General features: G+C 36.8%; 3 protein-coding genes and 1 pseudogene across 7 annotated transcripts; 3 read left to right on the plus strand and 1 right to left on the minus strand.

The window, feature by feature from the left end:
• LOC104781237 (telomere repeat-binding protein 6-like) lies at nucleotides 269-2,026 on the plus strand. Its single transcript, XM_019244404.1, has 7 exons — nucleotides 269-334; nucleotides 429-735; nucleotides 836-970; nucleotides 1,053-1,356; nucleotides 1,446-1,625; nucleotides 1,743-1,806; nucleotides 1,898-2,026. The coding sequence occupies exons 1-7, from the start codon at nucleotides 269-271 to the stop codon at nucleotides 2,024-2,026; spliced, it is 1,185 nt and encodes a 394-aa protein (XP_019099949.1).
• On the plus strand, nucleotides 2,635-4,595 carry LOC104781241 (hsp70-binding protein 1-like). 2 transcript variants are annotated; one of them, XM_010505854.2, is made up of 6 exons: nucleotides 2,635-2,811; nucleotides 3,018-3,160; nucleotides 3,241-3,291; nucleotides 3,387-3,608; nucleotides 3,689-3,791; nucleotides 3,891-4,595. In XM_010505854.2, exons 1-6 carry the CDS (start codon nucleotides 2,726-2,728, stop codon nucleotides 4,378-4,380), a joined length of 1,095 nt encoding a protein of 364 aa, XP_010504156.1. In that variant the 5' UTR covers nucleotides 2,635-2,725; the 3' UTR covers nucleotides 4,381-4,595. The 2 variants fall into 2 exon arrangements, with proteins under 2 accessions (XP_010504156.1, XP_010504157.1); XM_010505855.1 differs by having other exon boundaries at nucleotides 2,758-2,845.
• LOC104781239 (L-type lectin-domain containing receptor kinase IV.2-like) lies at nucleotides 4,582-7,557 on the minus strand. 4 transcript variants are annotated; one of them, XM_010505851.2, is made up of 2 exons: nucleotides 6,202-7,557; nucleotides 4,582-5,508 (listed from the first exon to the last, which is right to left on the minus strand). In XM_010505851.2, the coding sequence occupies exons 1-2, from the start codon at nucleotides 7,450-7,452 to the stop codon at nucleotides 4,729-4,731; spliced, it is 2,031 nt and encodes a 676-aa protein (XP_010504153.1). In that variant the 5' UTR covers nucleotides 7,453-7,557; the 3' UTR covers nucleotides 4,582-4,728. The 4 variants fall into 4 exon arrangements, with proteins under 4 accessions (XP_010504153.1, XP_019100317.1, XP_010504154.1 ...); XM_019244772.1 differs by having other exon boundaries at nucleotides 4,582-5,451; nucleotides 6,145-7,557; XM_010505852.2 differs by having other exon boundaries at nucleotides 4,582-5,008; nucleotides 5,708-7,557.
• Nucleotides 7,663-10,870, plus strand: LOC104781238 (annotated as a pseudogene).

The following is a 16,127-nucleotide window of genomic DNA, read 5'->3' on the forward strand; positions in this document are numbered from 1 at the left end:
TATATTTTCTTTCCCACAAACAAATTCTAACATAAATCTCACTTTTATTTCTCACACAAAATCAAATTTCATTCTAGAGAAACGACAACACAATCATAAGGTTTGTGAATTTTTAAGGGAGATTTAATTTGTAACCAGTTTTTTGTGTTCAGTTTATCCTCATCAATTTTTTGTGTTCTAGGATATGATTTTTGGATATGATAAACAAAAAATTGCGTAGGTTGAGGATTAACGGAAGCAATTTGCAGTTGTGTGTGTTGCAAGGAACATGATGGACTGTGGTGTCGATGCCTACCAACTTCCTGTGGTTCCTAGGGCGTATAGATCACCCAGAGTGCGCATATTACATTCGAACAAGATTTCTTCGTCCAAGAGTTACATTACATACATTTGGCTCACTCGATCGCATATCTTTTTTTTTTCTCCAGGGACGCAGGCTGAAACCTTTGAGAAAACATAGATTCGAGTTTGAGGTTTTAGCCCAAGTGGCCGGAGAACTCTCAGGTGAGTGCAAGAATGCTATCGGCTCGTTGGCCCACGAAACAAACGAGACAAAGGATGATGTCGTCGTCAATAACTTATTGGAGACAATGGAAGTTGAGGTTAAGCCTCAACCTGATCTGGAGAAAATTTCTAGTAAGGTGTTATTGTCTAAGGACTGGTTAGCTCTAGGTCCTTCCATGTCTAGCTCTCCAATTACACAAGAAGAAAACTTCGATTCAAGTTCCAAGATAGGTAACATCAAGTCACTCTCTAACTTTACTTGTCTATATATAAATAACAAAATATTTTAACATACAAATTTGTTTTGGTCTTTTTTTGGATTTATATGTAGACGGTAAAAGAAAGATGTGTAACATGAAGGAGAGAGGTTCGTGTAGTAGCCAAGAATCGCAGGATATGTATCCTTTGAAGAAAAGAAAGTTGTTTTACCAAAATCATCGATCTGACACACATGAAGCTCCGTGTATGCATATATCTATTTGAGATCAGAACTATATAATATATAAAAACAATTGCTATTTATATAACATTCAATCGTATCATGTTTTCAGTTAAATTTGGTATTAAATCGTTGAAAATCTCGGAGCTATTGGTGGACGTTCCCGAATCAGCCACGGTTGGGTCACTGAAACTAGCGGTATTGGAGGCGGTAACACGGATTCTTAAGGATGGTTTAAACATTGGAGTGCTTATTCGAGGTAAAACCATCGATGATGACTCCAAAACGCTTCGTCAGATTGGGATCCCTCAGGATGCTGACGACAACCTCAGTTCTTTGGGATTCATGCTAGAACCGCATAAATCAGAAACAACATCAGTAACAACGTTAACCACTGTTTCCCCGGCAACACGACGACTTAGGTACACAATTGTGTAATTTTAAATACTCTTTACCAAAATTTACGTTATTAGCATTTAGCCATACCGTTTTTTTTTATCGAACTGCGGTCACAAAATAGGGTTCTAGGATCCGTGGATAGCACCGAGGCAGTGGCAGCTAAACCGGTGCGCATGAAGCCGGCCTCGCAGCCAGAGATGGTTCAACGGAGAATCAGACGGCCATTCACTGTCTCAGAAGTAGAAGCTTTGGTTCAGGCCGTAGAGAGGCTCGGCACCGGAAGGTAATTTCTTTTATTTTTTTTTGCTAAAATTTCGGGTAGTTAATTTTTAATTTAAACTGTAATAATCTGGTTTGTTACATTATTGAATTGTCTTCAATCTACATTGATTCTTATCAGGTGGCGCGACATTAAATCTCATGCATTTGACCATGCAAATCATCGAACTTACGTTGACCTCAAGGTATCTTTTAGAAATAACGTCTAAAATAAGGCTATATTTATAAAATCAGATATTTATTGTTAACAAAATAAGCAGATTTAACCTAAAACAGGATAAATGGAAAACGTTGGTTCACACGGCAAAGATATCAGCAAGGCAAAGGAGAGGCGAACCTGTGCCTCAAGACCTTCTTGATAGAGTTTTAGCTGCTCATGCTTTCTGGTCTGATCGGACCGGATGAAATTAACTAGATTCGATTTAGAACTTAAAAAAAAAAAATAGATTCGATTTAGAACTATTTAAGTTTAGGATTTTGATTAAATAACACAGAAGATTGTCCTTTTCAGTACTTAAAATAAGTAGATAATCTAGGATATAATTTTAGTTACTCCTAGTCCTGGTGGGAACATTTAAACCCCGGATCGGATGGTGTAGGTTCGAAGTTACGGAAGATAATTTATCGAGTGTATGTAATGTTGTTCTTCAACACTTGGTAACATTTCTATTCAATGTTTTTGAGTTCTGTGTCTATTGAGTTCTTTAAAAAAACCCTCTGATAGTGATTAATCTAACTACTAATTTTGGCGTATACATTTTGATGATTGGTTGTAAACGTTCGCTATAGTCTATTGGCTCTCGTCAAGCTCATCTACTATTAAAGCTCGTATCCATATTTTTGGGCCACACCTTATGCGATCCAATACATGCAAGACGTCGTCGGTTTGATCTCCACGTGGTCCCTCTCACTCTTTCACCTTTTAGGTCCTTAGCCGATAAACTGACTAGTGCAACTTGGCCACGTGTTTTTGTCTATTCCATACTTTACGGGGCACACAAAAATATCTCCTCTGTTCCTGTAATAAAACTAATCATTCTCATTCTCCCTCTTACACGATTTTGCGTTTCGTTTCTGCTTTTCATTTTCTTTCAAGAAGCGTAAATGGCGAACAATGGACCTAACTGGGACGGATTGCTCAATTGGAGCCTCTCCCATTCCGATGGATCTTCCTCTTCTCGCCCCATAAGGTCCTTTGATCTGTATTATCATTTTTTCTTGATCGTATGTTACATTATCCCTTTGTCTTGTTTCAAGCTTGTTATTATCTTTGATCAACCCTTTCGTTTCGTGCTAGTTTGCTGATAATAGGTTCTTTAATTATTGGAATATAATCTTTATTCTGAGATGATGAACTTTTTTCCGAATTTTGATTTGAGAAATGTGTTATGGTTAGTGAGCAAGATCGACAATGGTTTATGGAAGCTATGCAAGCACATACAATCGATTCAATCTCTCGTATGAAAGTTATATCTCAAATCATGAAAACGCCTGAACAAGTCTTGGAGGCCCAAGGCGTTACGCCTGATGATCTTGAAGGTTCTTTACTTCGTTCCAATAGCGCATTATTCGTTTAATATGTAAAAGGACTGGTCTTATTGATAATTTTATTTGGACAGGAATGTTGGATGAGCTTCAGGAACACGTTGAGTCGATCGATTTGGCCAATGGTTTAATTTCACATAACTTGTTTTTTTTTTGGTTTTTAATACGTTTTGTGAATGGTAAAAAATTTTACAGATATTTTGGATCATTAATATTTCAGATCTTCACTCCATTGGAGGTTTGGTCCCTCTCCTTAGTTATCTCAAGAACTCTAATGCGAAGATTCGAGCAAAGTCGGCCGATGTTTTGACCACTGTTGTCCAAAACAATCCAAGAAGCCAGCAACTTGTTATGGAAGCAAATGGGTTAGAGCCATTATTAACAAACTTTGTTGCTGATCCCGACATTAGAGTTCGGACCAAGGCGCTCGGTGCTATATCCTGTAAGAGTTACTTTTTTCTAGCAAAGTTTGCTTTGAGAACCCAAAAGTTTGACAGTGTTTTCTTGCTTTCTACATTGAAGCTCTTATCCGTAACAACCAACCCGGGATTACAGTATTCCGCCTGGCAAATGGCTACGCTGGCTTGCGAGACGCTTTGGTTTCTGATACCGTTAGATTCCAAAGGTTAAAAACGTCTCATGCATATACATAACATTAGATAGATGAATGTTTGATCCGGGTCTTGGTTCTGTTTTAGTAACCAATATATTCTTTACGTTTCAGAAAAGCCTTGAACTTGATTCACTATCTTCTCCAAGAAAGCAACTCAGACTGTAAAATCGTTAGAGATCTTGGATTCCCTCGCATAATGATCCACCTAGCATCCAACCAAGACTTAGAAGTCCGGGAATTTTCCCTTCGTGGTCTCCTAGAGCTTGCCCGTGAAGAATCTGAGAGAAACCTTGACAGAGCGGATGTGAATCTAAGACAGCTTCTTGAGGAGAGAACAAGAAGAATCATTGTGATGTCGGACGAAGATCTTTGTGCAGCTAGAGAAGAAAGACAGCTAGTGGATAGTCTTTGGACAGTGTGTTATGATGAACCGTCCCATCTAAGAGAGAGAGGGCTGGTTTACCTCCCGTCTGATGATGAGCTGGCTCCTGATGTGGTTAGGGACCGCTTTGAACCTCCTCTTAGGGCTTGGGCTGCAAGACGAGATGATGAAACGAGTGAACCACCGGTTCCAGTACTTCTGCTTGGCCCTGCACCGTGATCTCGTTGCTATGGCATATAGAAAGAACCAATCTATTGGATTTTGCATATATCAACAATACAGCATTGGTTTAGAAATTTGAGCAACAAGCACATAGACAATCTAAGGTCTACGTCTTGCCAATATCATAATGTTCCGTTATTGTGTCAAGTCGTGAATCAGACTTGTGGTATTGTTCTTGAAAGTGACTCAATATCGCAATCATAATCTTAATATTTTATAAATTCTTACAAAAATTCAATTATATATCTCCATACAAAGGCAAAAATGTATGTACATGATCCGCATTAGTAAACCTTTTTAAAAAAGCTATAACATTAAACGTTGCTAGAGTTGGAGCATCAATCATCACCTCCCACCAGAGAGTTGAGAGTCAGCGATGGAAGATCCGCCTGTAAACCCTTTAAACACTGAGGAAAAATCCGTCATCGCAATACCGCTAAAACCGTCTCGGCCTCCCAAATTCATCATGCTCCCAGCCGACAAATCCAAGGGAGTTAAATCCGGCAAAGCCATGTCTCCTCTTAGATACTGTAACACTTGCCTCATACTCGGTCTAGCCCGAGGATCTGAATGCGAACACAACAGTCCAAGTTTCAAAACCATTTCAACCTCTTCAAGATCATTACTAGACGACCCGAGTTTCGGATCTTTCGCTTCCATTATGTTTCCTCTCAACCACAAACTGAAAACCCATTCCACAAGCAAGAACGTATCATCGTCGCTTTGGCTATGGAACTCAATGGGACGTCTACCTGAAACAACTTCTAGAAGAAACGCACCAAACGCATATACATCAGTCGCGGTCGTGGCACGTCCAGTCCTGGAATGTTCAGGTGCTAAGTAACCCAACGTTCCAACAACGTGAGTCGTCTGAGGATCTGATCCGTGATCATACAACCGAGCCAACCCGAAATCGCCGAGTCTACCGTTGAAATCAGCATCTAACAAAACATTGCTAGCTTTCACGTCACGGTGAATCACAACTTGTTCCCATTCCTCATGGAGATAAAACAATCCTGAAGCAACTCCTTTGATAATCTTAGATCTTTGTTTCCAATCTAACGTTACCTCAGGATTGTTGTAAAGGTACTTGTCTAAGCTCCCGTTAGGCATGTAATCGTAAACCAGAAGAAGCTCTCCTCTCCGGCGACAATAANTCATGCTCCCAGCCGACAAATCCAAGGGAGTTAAATCCGGCAAAGCCATGTCTCCTCTTAGATACTGTAACACTTGCCTCATACTCGGTCTAGCCCGAGGATCTGAATGCGAACACAACAGTCCAAGTTTCAAAACCATTTCAACCTCTTCAAGATCATTACTAGACGACCCGAGTTTCGGATCTTTCGCTTCCATTATGTTTCCTCTCAACCACAAACTGAAAACCCATTCCACAAGCAAGAACGTATCATCGTCGCTTTGGCTATGGAACTCAATGGGACGTCTACCTGAAACAACTTCTAGAAGAAACGCACCAAACGCATATACATCAGTCGCGGTCGTGGCACGTCCAGTCCTGGAATGTTCAGGTGCTAAGTAACCCAACGTTCCAACAACGTGAGTCGTCTGAGGATCTGATCCGTGATCATACAACCGAGCCAACCCGAAATCGCCGAGTCTACCGTTGAAATCAGCATCTAACAAAACATTGCTAGCTTTCACGTCACGGTGAATCACAACTTGTTCCCATTCCTCATGGAGATAAAACAATCCTGAAGCAACTCCTTTGATAATCTTAGATCTTTGTTTCCAATCTAACGTTACCTCAGGATTGTTGTAAAGGTACTTGTCTAAGCTCCCGTTAGGCATGTAATCGTAAACCAGAAGAAGCTCTCCTCTCCGGCGACAATAACCCAAAAGAGGAACTAAATTCCGGTGACTCATCCGACCAATACTCACAATCTCCGCCACAAACTCTTTCATACCTTGTTTTGAATCATGTGAGACTCTCTTCACAGCTACTTCAAGCTTCGTCGTAGGCAAAATCCCTCTGTAAACTCTCCCGAATCCACCGGATCCGAGAAGATCCTTCTCCTTAAACCCTTTCGTTGCGTGATACAGGTCCTTGAATCTGAATCTGTTCTTCCCAAACTCCGTTTCCCAATCATCAAGCTCTTCCTCGTACTTCTTCCTCCTCCTCACGATATAGAACGCGAGGAAGATGATGGAGAAGATCAGAGATAGTGAAATCAAAGGCATACCGATTTTGTAAAACTCTGAGATTCGTTTCGGCTCGAATCGAGGAAGCTTCGGGAGTTTCGAAAGCGAAAGCATCGGAGCTTCTCCGTTTAACGAGAAACTCCATCCGAGTACGAAATGCTCCGAGAGAACTGAACCAGTCGCTGATGAGAAACCTACATACATCTCTTCAAGAAGAATCGAAGAGAGATCTCTCACATACGAAACAAGAGGTCTCTTAGGTTTATGGGAATCGAACGGAGCCATGGTGACATCGATTCGATGAGTAAGATGATCGTAATCGATCCAAACCTGGATCCGTTTACGACTAATCAAACTCAGATTCCGAAACTCGTCGTGACCATCCCAGTACCCAGCCGTCGAGTAATTCGCCGATCGCAAACCGTTGAGATCGATCCCGACGTGGTTATCGTTTGGATCTCCGAACTCGTTGCTCTGGATAGTATCGAACTCGACGGCGAAGATGTGATTCGTGTCGTTGCCATTGTTGGAGATGTTGAAGAGACCGATGTATTGACTAGGAAGCGCGGAAGGAAGACCTAGCGTCGGAGCTACGACGAAGGCGATCCCATGGCCGCTTAGCGTTGGGATCTGAGAGTGTATCGCGAAGACGAAGGTTGTGGAGAAGGACGATGAAACGTTGCCGTTTTGGGAATCTTTGAACCGGATCTTTTCGGTATAGAAGGCGTGACCGGTTTTTTGAACCGATGTGTTGGTTAGTTTCAAGAGACCGTTGGGTGTGACAGTGGCGAGACCTTGGAGTGAGATGTCTGTTAATGGAGGATGAAAGCCATTGTAGATGAAGTTTTGAGAAGAAGATCTCAGAATTTGACAGAGAAGGAAGACGAAGAAGAGCTTGAGCTTAATGAACATGGCTGCTTTTCCGGTTTAAGCCGGTTTGGTTACAAAAAGATTTGAAGAGAACAAAATGAGAGAAAACATCTCAAAACTCCTTCTGGATGTAAAACATCTCTTATCTCCCTTCTTAATCTATATACCCCTTACAAGTTTAATGTAATATGATCTGACGATTTTGTCTTTTTTTAATTTTTTATTTAATTAAATCTAAAAATAAAAAAAGGACAAAATCGTCAGATCAGCGAGATCGAGGACAGAGATCAGCGAGAAGTAGACTGAGAGGCGAGAGAGATAATGGCGGATGAAGGCAAAGAGGAGACGGGAATGGATCAAGTGGAGGAAGATTTCTCTGTGTGGAAGAAGAACACACCATTTCTCTACGATCTTTTGATCTCTCACCCACTCGAAGGGCCATCTCCCACCGTCAATTGGGTTCCATCATCTACTCCGTATCCTTACGCGGCGGACCCTAACTTGGACGTCCACAAGCTTATACTGGGAACTCGTACTTCCGGTGGTGCTAAAAATTTCCTCATGGTCGCCTACGTCGCTATTCCGAAACCAAACGGTGAATTAGGCGTCGCTAATCAGGATCCTGTGATTCCTAAGGTATTTGATCTCTGGAGATTTTTTTTTGTGGCGTTCTTCTTAGCTCGTGTTCTATGCTCACCAAGTGTTCGATAAAAGTACTATAGCTGAAAGTGTTAGAAATGAAATTAATGAGTATGTGGTGTAGGATAAAGAGTAAGTAGTTTTTGTATACCAAAAGTAACATGGTTCTTTAATTCTCCGATTTGTTTCAGGTGGTGATCAGGCAGAAAATACGTTGTTTAAAAGGGGGTTGTAAACATGAAAATTCATTTTCGTTTTAATTAGTTGGTTATCAGAATTATTCGAAGAATATTTAACTTTGCCTAAACAAAAAAACATTAACCGGGGAAAAAGGGAAAAAAGGAGGTGTATGGAAATTAGGACTAGAGATTATATTTAGGAGTTTTCGAAATATAAGAATAGGAAATTGATTGAATAAGAAGTTATTCTAAAGGGAAAAGGAAAATATGTGTTGTATAGTTTTTCTATATAAGGAGATGCTTAAAGGTTGTGGCATAACTTAGAAACTTTTGTGAGTGATTGAGAGATTTAGTTTTTGATAGATTTTTCTAAAAGCTAATAAGAGAGTTATTCTTATCAATCTTGAGTTCTATACTGTTTTTTTTTCTATATATATATATATAGAACTCCTATTCTAATATTCCCTTCCCTTAGAGAGTCGAAAGTTTGGTCTGGGACGGCTTGGCCTCAGTGAGTTAACTCATACCTTTCTGCTTCTGTTGATTTGTATTCTCTAGACTGGCCTTTAGACGTGTTTTTGTTGTCAATTAATTAACTGTGGCTTAAGGGTTTTGTGAAGTATATATAATTAATGTACATACACCTGTTATTCCTGCAGCAGATAGATAGAAGATGGATTTTCTCAGCAATCTACCTGACGAGCTTGTTTGTCATATCTTGTCCTTCCTTACGACCAAGGAGGCTGCTTCAACATCTCTTCTCTCAAAGAGGTGGTACAATCTGTTTGCACTTGTTCCTAATCTTGACATCGATGACACTGTGATTCGATATTCTAATTGCATGTCGAGCTTCATAGATTTTGTGGATAGAGTGATTGCATTGCAGGGTGATTCTCCCATTAAGAGATTCCCTCAAGTGTCAACGTGTTGATCCATGTCGTGTGAATAGCTGGATAAGTAATGTGCTGCACCGTGGTGTTTCGGACCTTGATCTTGCCATCAATATAGATATGAAATATTTTTTGCCTCCAAATATCTTCCACAGTGGGACACTAGTTGAGCTGAAAGTAAGAAGTGATGATTACTTGTATCTTGAGCGGTGCACTGGCCGTGAAGATACTTTCTTACCACTGCTTAAAACGCTAGTTTTAAAACTGGCTTTTATTAGTTGTGGCAAGATGGAGATGTTTCTTCGTTCTTTCCCTGTGCTTGAAGAATTATCCATTGATGCTACTGAATGGATCGTGTGTGATGAATACGTGTCAAGTGAAACCCTAAGGAAGCTAACGATCAATTCATACGGTTTTGGAGAGGAGATGTTGAGTCTGAAGAGCATTTCTTTTGATACATCACGTCTGGTTTACTTTGACTATTGTGATAATGTTGCAGAGGATTATCCAAAAGTTAACTTGACCAATGTAGTTGAGGCTCTACTCAACCTTCGCTTAACTGAAGACCAGTATAGGCAAGCAAGAGCGCAAAAGGACGATCAGGATGATGTTCTTCTCCGTTTTCGAAATGTGTGGAAGCTCTTGAGTGGCTTAAGACATGTTCAGAAACTCTACTTATCTTGCCATACTCTCGAGGTTAGTGTATATTTGTTTTTTTCTTATTTTAATATAATATTTTGTTTCCACTGGTCTCAATCAAAACCAAAACATCCCCTACGAGATTCTGAAGCATTATATTATTAGATCCAAATATATGTTAGCCTTCATTAATGATATAAGTTTCATATGCTATGACCTTTCCCATTTTTTTTTTTTAATGCACAGTCAAAGGTACGGTCATCTTGATGTTTCAAGTAAATTAGGTTTCAAATAGGGAAATCAATGCTTGAGATTTTGAAACAAGTGTATTGCACTTGTGTAATGTTGAGTTTGGCTTGCCTTGTTTCAGGTACTTTCTCTATGCTGTGAATCAATACCAGTGTTCAACAACCTCAAATTGTTACGTATTAGCAGTTACAAGAACCAAGGATGGCAAGCAATGCCGGCTCTCTTAAGGAATTGTCCACTTTTAGAAACACTAGTCCTTGAGGTATAAACGCAGCTAGCTCATTTGTTAAAATGTTAAGAAAGTAAGAGATCATTCTTAATTTAGGTTGAAGCCCCTTCCCTTATTGTTTCCCTTCTGCGCTTTCAGGGTCTCGTACACTATGTGACGGATAAATGTGGGGATGCTTGTGACTGCGTTCCCGGGGAGAACAAAGGGCGTTCCCTCATATCTTGTCCGGCGAAGAAGCTGCAGATTAAGAGTTTTCAAGGAACAAAGAGAGAGTTAGAGATGATAAAGCCTTTCTTGGAATCTTTTAGGTGTTTGAAGGTTATGGAGATTTATGCTCAAGAGTATAACCTTATACACTACCTCCAAATCCCTAGGGAGTTTGAACTCTTCAACGAGCTTTATAGTTGTGATGTCCGGTTCCTGGTGCGTGGTTCTATTTATAAGACGTCAACTTGAGAATGAATCATGTCGGCAAGAAAGACAATTTTTCTGTTGGAAGTTTTGAGAAGGGATGTACAAAACGGAGTAAGATACTTCGTCTCTCCTCTTTAGGGAGAAAGAAGTAAAATAGAAACATTTTTATTTATCTGAAACTTGTTACTGGGTTTATTTAAGTAATGATTAGAGATTTGTCATTGGATCGTTTGACTTTTTTTTTTCTGAATCGCATGAATTGTGTTTTTCTCATCGCATCGATGAGCTCAGTCTTCTCTCTCTCGGCGGTGCTGAGGCTAGAGAGAAACATTTGGGCCTAAAAGAGCCTGAAACATATTTAATGGGCTTCTTTTATGTTTGGATCTTGAAGACTTTTATGGATCCCTGTGTTAGTTTTTCAGTTTTTTCTCTATTTGAGACGAGATATTTGTTAAAGGAAAGGAATTCATAATGATTGTTTAAAGACGGCACGTAACCCAAATACTATAATTAAAAAAAAAATGAAAATAGAATTTATTTATCTATATTGAATTTCTTCAGGCATGTAATATATATATGCATGCAGGGTACGTGTAAAAAAATATAATATATCAATTTGAAAACAAGAAGTGATGTTTGATAGCCAAAAGCCACACCCCCGTGGCCTAATTCTCTCTATGATCATTTTGTCACTTAGAACACGAGAGTGGGGCTCAGTTTAACTCATTTATATTTAAGAGTGGGCTTAACAAAACTAACTTAATAGTGGGCTTTGACAGGCCCATGAACTCACAACTAGAAGCATCCACAAGGCGACATGCACGCTGTTTCCGCAGTATTAAAACGGCAAAGCGTTCGTTCTTACAAAAGCAAAACAGCCACAACTTTTCTTTTTTTTCACCGCCGAGGTTTTGTTGCTCATCTGATAGTTAAGTAATTAGATTAACTGATATATTTTTTGGCGGATTTTAAAAAGACTCTAGTTCGTTAAGTTTACGTATTCAAACTCTTTTTTTTTATGGAAAGACCAAAGACCGATAGAAAACAAGCATTCCGAACAGAAGTACAATAAATTTAACAATGAAGTTTCATGCAAAAGGAATCATATACATTAATCATTTTTCGAAACACATACAAATTTTTTGAATGATCGATGAATACTGTGAATGGTGAAAAGTAAATAAGAAAAGGAAGTTCTAGAAACGTGTTTCCCCGAAGTATATCATAGGTAATTCCAGAATTGTGAAAATCGACAATATAGTATACTTGTACGAAAACTATTATTCGTCTAGTTGAATAAAACGTTTTGGATAGCGACGGACGGAAGTATTATTATTCTTTCAACATTTCCAAAAAACTAATATTGTGTGACAACTAAAAAATATACAAGAAAAGATGTGTACCATCAATCAAACGAATCAGAAGAATTACAGGGAGAACAAAAATTATAATATATATACAAACAAGCTGTGGCTTGAAAGGCTGAGATTGACGACAAGAAAATAAAAGCAGAGGCTGAGATTTTACATTGTATGGTTTTATCTAATTATTAGTGGTTATGTAACTAATTATTTTTTTCAACATCAGAAAGAAGACAGTACTGCTGACCGACATATAACATATTCCTCTGCATATAATCTTTTAAGAATATATTTATTTATTTTAAATGAAATATGAAGTAGATAATATTATGAAATGGGTTTGTGGGTTTGTCAGATTACAACTTGAAACTGGTATGCAATTTGTTTAACTCATTTATATTTCAAGTATAATAATTATGTGATGCAATAACAGAAGATTCTTTTGACAATATCTCCTTGGTTGTGTTGCGAAAACAAACTAAATGAGTAATACCTGACTGTAATAGTATGATTTCATGTGACATTTATGAAAAAAACGTGGAGTTATCCATACACCACACACACGTACTCCAAAAACTTGTTAGATATATTGTATCAATTTTTAGTAAAACGAAATTATCCGTAACTGTTTTGGTGACGTGAAAACTTGTTGAGTGTAGGAAAACGTGAATAGATGTATCCTGGATTCGTGAGAACCAAAAACTAAAAAGTAAGTGATGGAGGGAGAGAAAAAGGACTTTAAAGGAGAGTGAATGATAATGATCGGGTGCTCATGTGTCAAGTGGACAAACTGGTCAAAACTTGTCCTGTTGTCCACTTTGTATTTCTTAGGGAACCTTCTCAGTTTTTGACCTTTGATTTTTTAGGTGTCAGTCAGCTTTTACATGACGATGGGTCTATAATATATGGTCGTCTTATGATTTTTCTTGCGCCTCAGTTTTATTCCATCCCGACTCTTAAATATTTAGGACTGCTTTATAGTCTGATTAAGTAACATATATTATTGGCTAACTTAACAACATACTTTTTTTTGTTCAACAACTTAACAACATACAAGTAAAATGAATATGTATATATATATATATTAACATTTTTGAAGTACATTTTGTGTTATGCCCTTTAAGTTTTGCTTATTTAAAATTTTATTTACAACATTAACCCCTAAAACAATTTTATAAATAACATTGCAGAAAAATTCAAATACTACACTTTCTTAGATTGACCAACATTTGTTACACTTATTGCCATAAAATTTTAACAATATATATACATTCCGATTTTTCCAAAAACAGCTCTATCCATTAAAGTTTTAATCCCATAAAATCACTAAAACTATCTTTAGAGATTTTGTTTGTATAGACTTTCTATAGAAATTTTTGCTTTACATATTTTGATTGTAAAATGTAGATTTAGTCATCTACATTACTTGATTTGAGGTACTTAGAGTTGATTCCTCAGATTTCTCACATTATATTAAATAAAACTAAATAATTATCCCGTGATGGTTCTATAAATTGAAGTACATTTGGTGTCCTTTAAGTTATACTTATTTACAAAGTTAATCTTTAAAAAATTGCACTTACAAACAGAATCAATTAGATTCCTAAAATGTCTCTACAAATTTGGTTTATAATTTCCTAAAATAATTTATATATTAAGAAATTTATTACACTTAATAACATATGCCAAAAATATCTATACAATACTTTCTTCTTTTAAAAACTCTAATATTCAGTAATAACTATATTGTTTCATATGAACAATTAAAACTTTAATGGTTATTAATATGCTGATAAAAAATGCAAAAATAATTATTTCACGGGTTAAATCTAATAAATTGGAGTATTTATAATATAAATTAATATGCGGTATACTGCATAATAACTTTTATGGATATAATTCTTTCACGGGTTAAATCTAAATAACTTTAAACTTACATATTAAATTTAAAAACACTAAAAATATTAAAATATAATAATGTAAGAATAATTCTTTCACAGGTTAAATCTAAAAAGCAGTAAAAATTTCTATTTTTATAACCATAAGAAATTCAATATGGTACAAATGTAATATTAGTATAAATAAAACTAAATAATTGTCGCGTGTCTGCGGTATACAACTGATCAAATTTTATAATTAACAATTAAAATATAATTATATAATCTTAAACACTAAACAAAAGAAACAAAATTAACAAACAAATACAATTTTTTGTTGTAAAAATATTGTCTCGCGGTGTACCGCAGGTTAAAATCTAGTATATATTATATATCTACAAGAAATTTCTGAATGCTTTTTTGTTTTCCTTTTGGTTGATGAATATATCATTAATTTCAGAATAAGAAAAGGGGAAATGGAGTCTTTATTGGCGGCTGGAGTTGATTGTCAAGTTTTTGAGACGGATTGTGCAGAGCTAGTAGCGATGATGCAGATGCCGGAGGATTGGCCCGCCTTTTCCAATTTGCTGGAGGATTTTTCATCGCTTCGGATTTCATACCCTTCCTTCACCTTAGCCAGGATCCTACGAGACTTCAACACAAGAGCTGACTGTCTTGCTCGGTCTTCAAGATCGTTACCTTCAAAATCTATTTTTGTAAACTTTTATCTTCCTATTTTATTAATGTTTGGTTGAAAAGAAAAAAAATGATACAGTTTGAGTTAAGCCCAGGCCTAGGCCCAGAATCTAGGTGAAAAAACCTAAGCCTCATCATATACATATAAACCCTAAGTGGATTCGAATTGAGCAATAATAAATAACTTGCATACTAAACCAGTAAACCGACCGACGAATTTCTCTAAATACAAAAAGTTTCGTAAAACTACGTGTATGAGCTTTCTTATTTCCCGTACTGTATCGATGAAAAATTCATTACTAACATTTTTCATGTCTCCCATTAAACTAATTAATATTCTGAAAAAGTAAGGTTCGTATTTATAGTATTGATCATATATATCAATATCTAAATATCTTCCGTAAATGAGTATCGGTGACAAACTCGTACTTGTCATACAGAACATCTTTATATCTCAACGTTATATACAAAAAGACGAAGGAAAAAGCCTGAATATATATATATATATAACCTTCGTTTTGTTTGGTATATTGGATAGTATAATCATAATGTCTAAGGTCTAACTATCATATTCGAAAGTCTTGAGTATTAATGTGAAAATAGTATGTTTGAGGGGAAAGAAAAAGACACCATGTGAAACTCCAACATTGAAAATTTAGTGAAAGAAATGTTTAAATTAGAGTTGTTATCAGAAGCCATAACCCTTGACATATTCTAACCGCAGGGTTAAAATAGGCTTACTTGTTGGATAAGTCCAAGAGACTAAAGTGGAACTGTTCTATAATTGTTTTCTTAAGGAAACTAAACAACGATTGTCTATAATACTTTTCCCTTGTTAACCACTTAGCAAGTTATATATTAATGTTCACGTTAACAAGTTATCTAAGCAAGACTCGTCATCATTTATATACGGACCAGTTAAACTTAAACGTCTATGTAATTTGCTTCCTGCCACTATTAGATGTTGGCATGTTGCCATCCGCGAAAATATTTTTTTTTCTTAAGTCTTAGTTTGTTTGTTGTTCGGAAAGTTTAATGTATCGTTTATATCTTAGAAGTGTACTTATGTATATATGTAAATTGTGAAATCATATACCGTACCTCACCCTAAAATCTAACACGGCTTTACGTCTTCATACATAGATTTAAAATTAATGCCTAAATTCATAAAGAAAGAATTGTTAACTACATTCTTAGTTTAAATTCTTACACTAGAAACTAAAGTATGAACATAATCTAATTAAGATTCTAATAAAATATTCATTAAAATTTGACATTAGTAAAAGCAGTTAAATATATAGCGTATACGAGATCGATGATGCCGACGTACAGATAGAACATACATATCTCTAACTGGAAGAAAATCTAACGCTCAAGATCAATAAACATATAGTTTTTGTGTAATGACTTTCATAAGTATTTTTTAATGACATTGATTAAAGAAAATTGTAAAACATGTATATGTCATCAGTCGACCGCTCTCGTATACGGGTGTATCTAGATGTGTTTTCGGGATACATTGTTTATTCTCATCTGTTTACATC

This window comes from Camelina sativa, chromosome 4 (assembly GCF_000633955.1).
Source record: "Camelina sativa cultivar DH55 chromosome 4, Cs, whole genome shotgun sequence".
In the NCBI taxonomy this organism is placed as follows: Eukaryota; Viridiplantae; Streptophyta; class Magnoliopsida; order Brassicales; family Brassicaceae; genus Camelina; species Camelina sativa.

Coding starts and splice junctions, on each gene's coding strand:
- LOC104781237 (XM_019244404.1), top strand. CDS start 269: ATGATGGACTGTGGTGTCGATGCCTACCAACTTCCTGTGGTTCCTAGG. Junction 736..835: donor CGATTCAAGTTCCAAGATAG/GTAACATCAAGT, acceptor ATTTATATGTAG/ACGGTAAAAGAAAGATGTGT. Junction 971..1,052: donor CACACATGAAGCTCCGTGTA/TGCATATATCTA, acceptor GTATCATGTTTT/CAGTTAAATTTGGTATTAAA.
- LOC104781241 (XM_010505854.2), top strand. CDS start 2,726: ATGGCGAACAATGGACCTAACTGGGACGGATTGCTCAATTGGAGCCTC. Junction 3,609..3,688: donor GGCGCTCGGTGCTATATCCT/GTAAGAGTTACT, acceptor TCTACATTGAAG/CTCTTATCCGTAACAACCAA. Junction 3,792..3,890: donor GATACCGTTAGATTCCAAAG/GTTAAAAACGTC, acceptor TTTACGTTTCAG/AAAAGCCTTGAACTTGATTC.
- LOC104781239 (XM_010505851.2), bottom strand. CDS start 7,452: ATGTTCATTAAGCTCAAGCTCTTCTTCGTCTTCCTTCTCTGTCAAATT. Junction 5,509..6,201: donor GGAGAGGAGAGCTTCTTCTG/GTTTACGATTAC, acceptor GAGCTTCTTCTG/GTTTACGATTACATGCCTAA.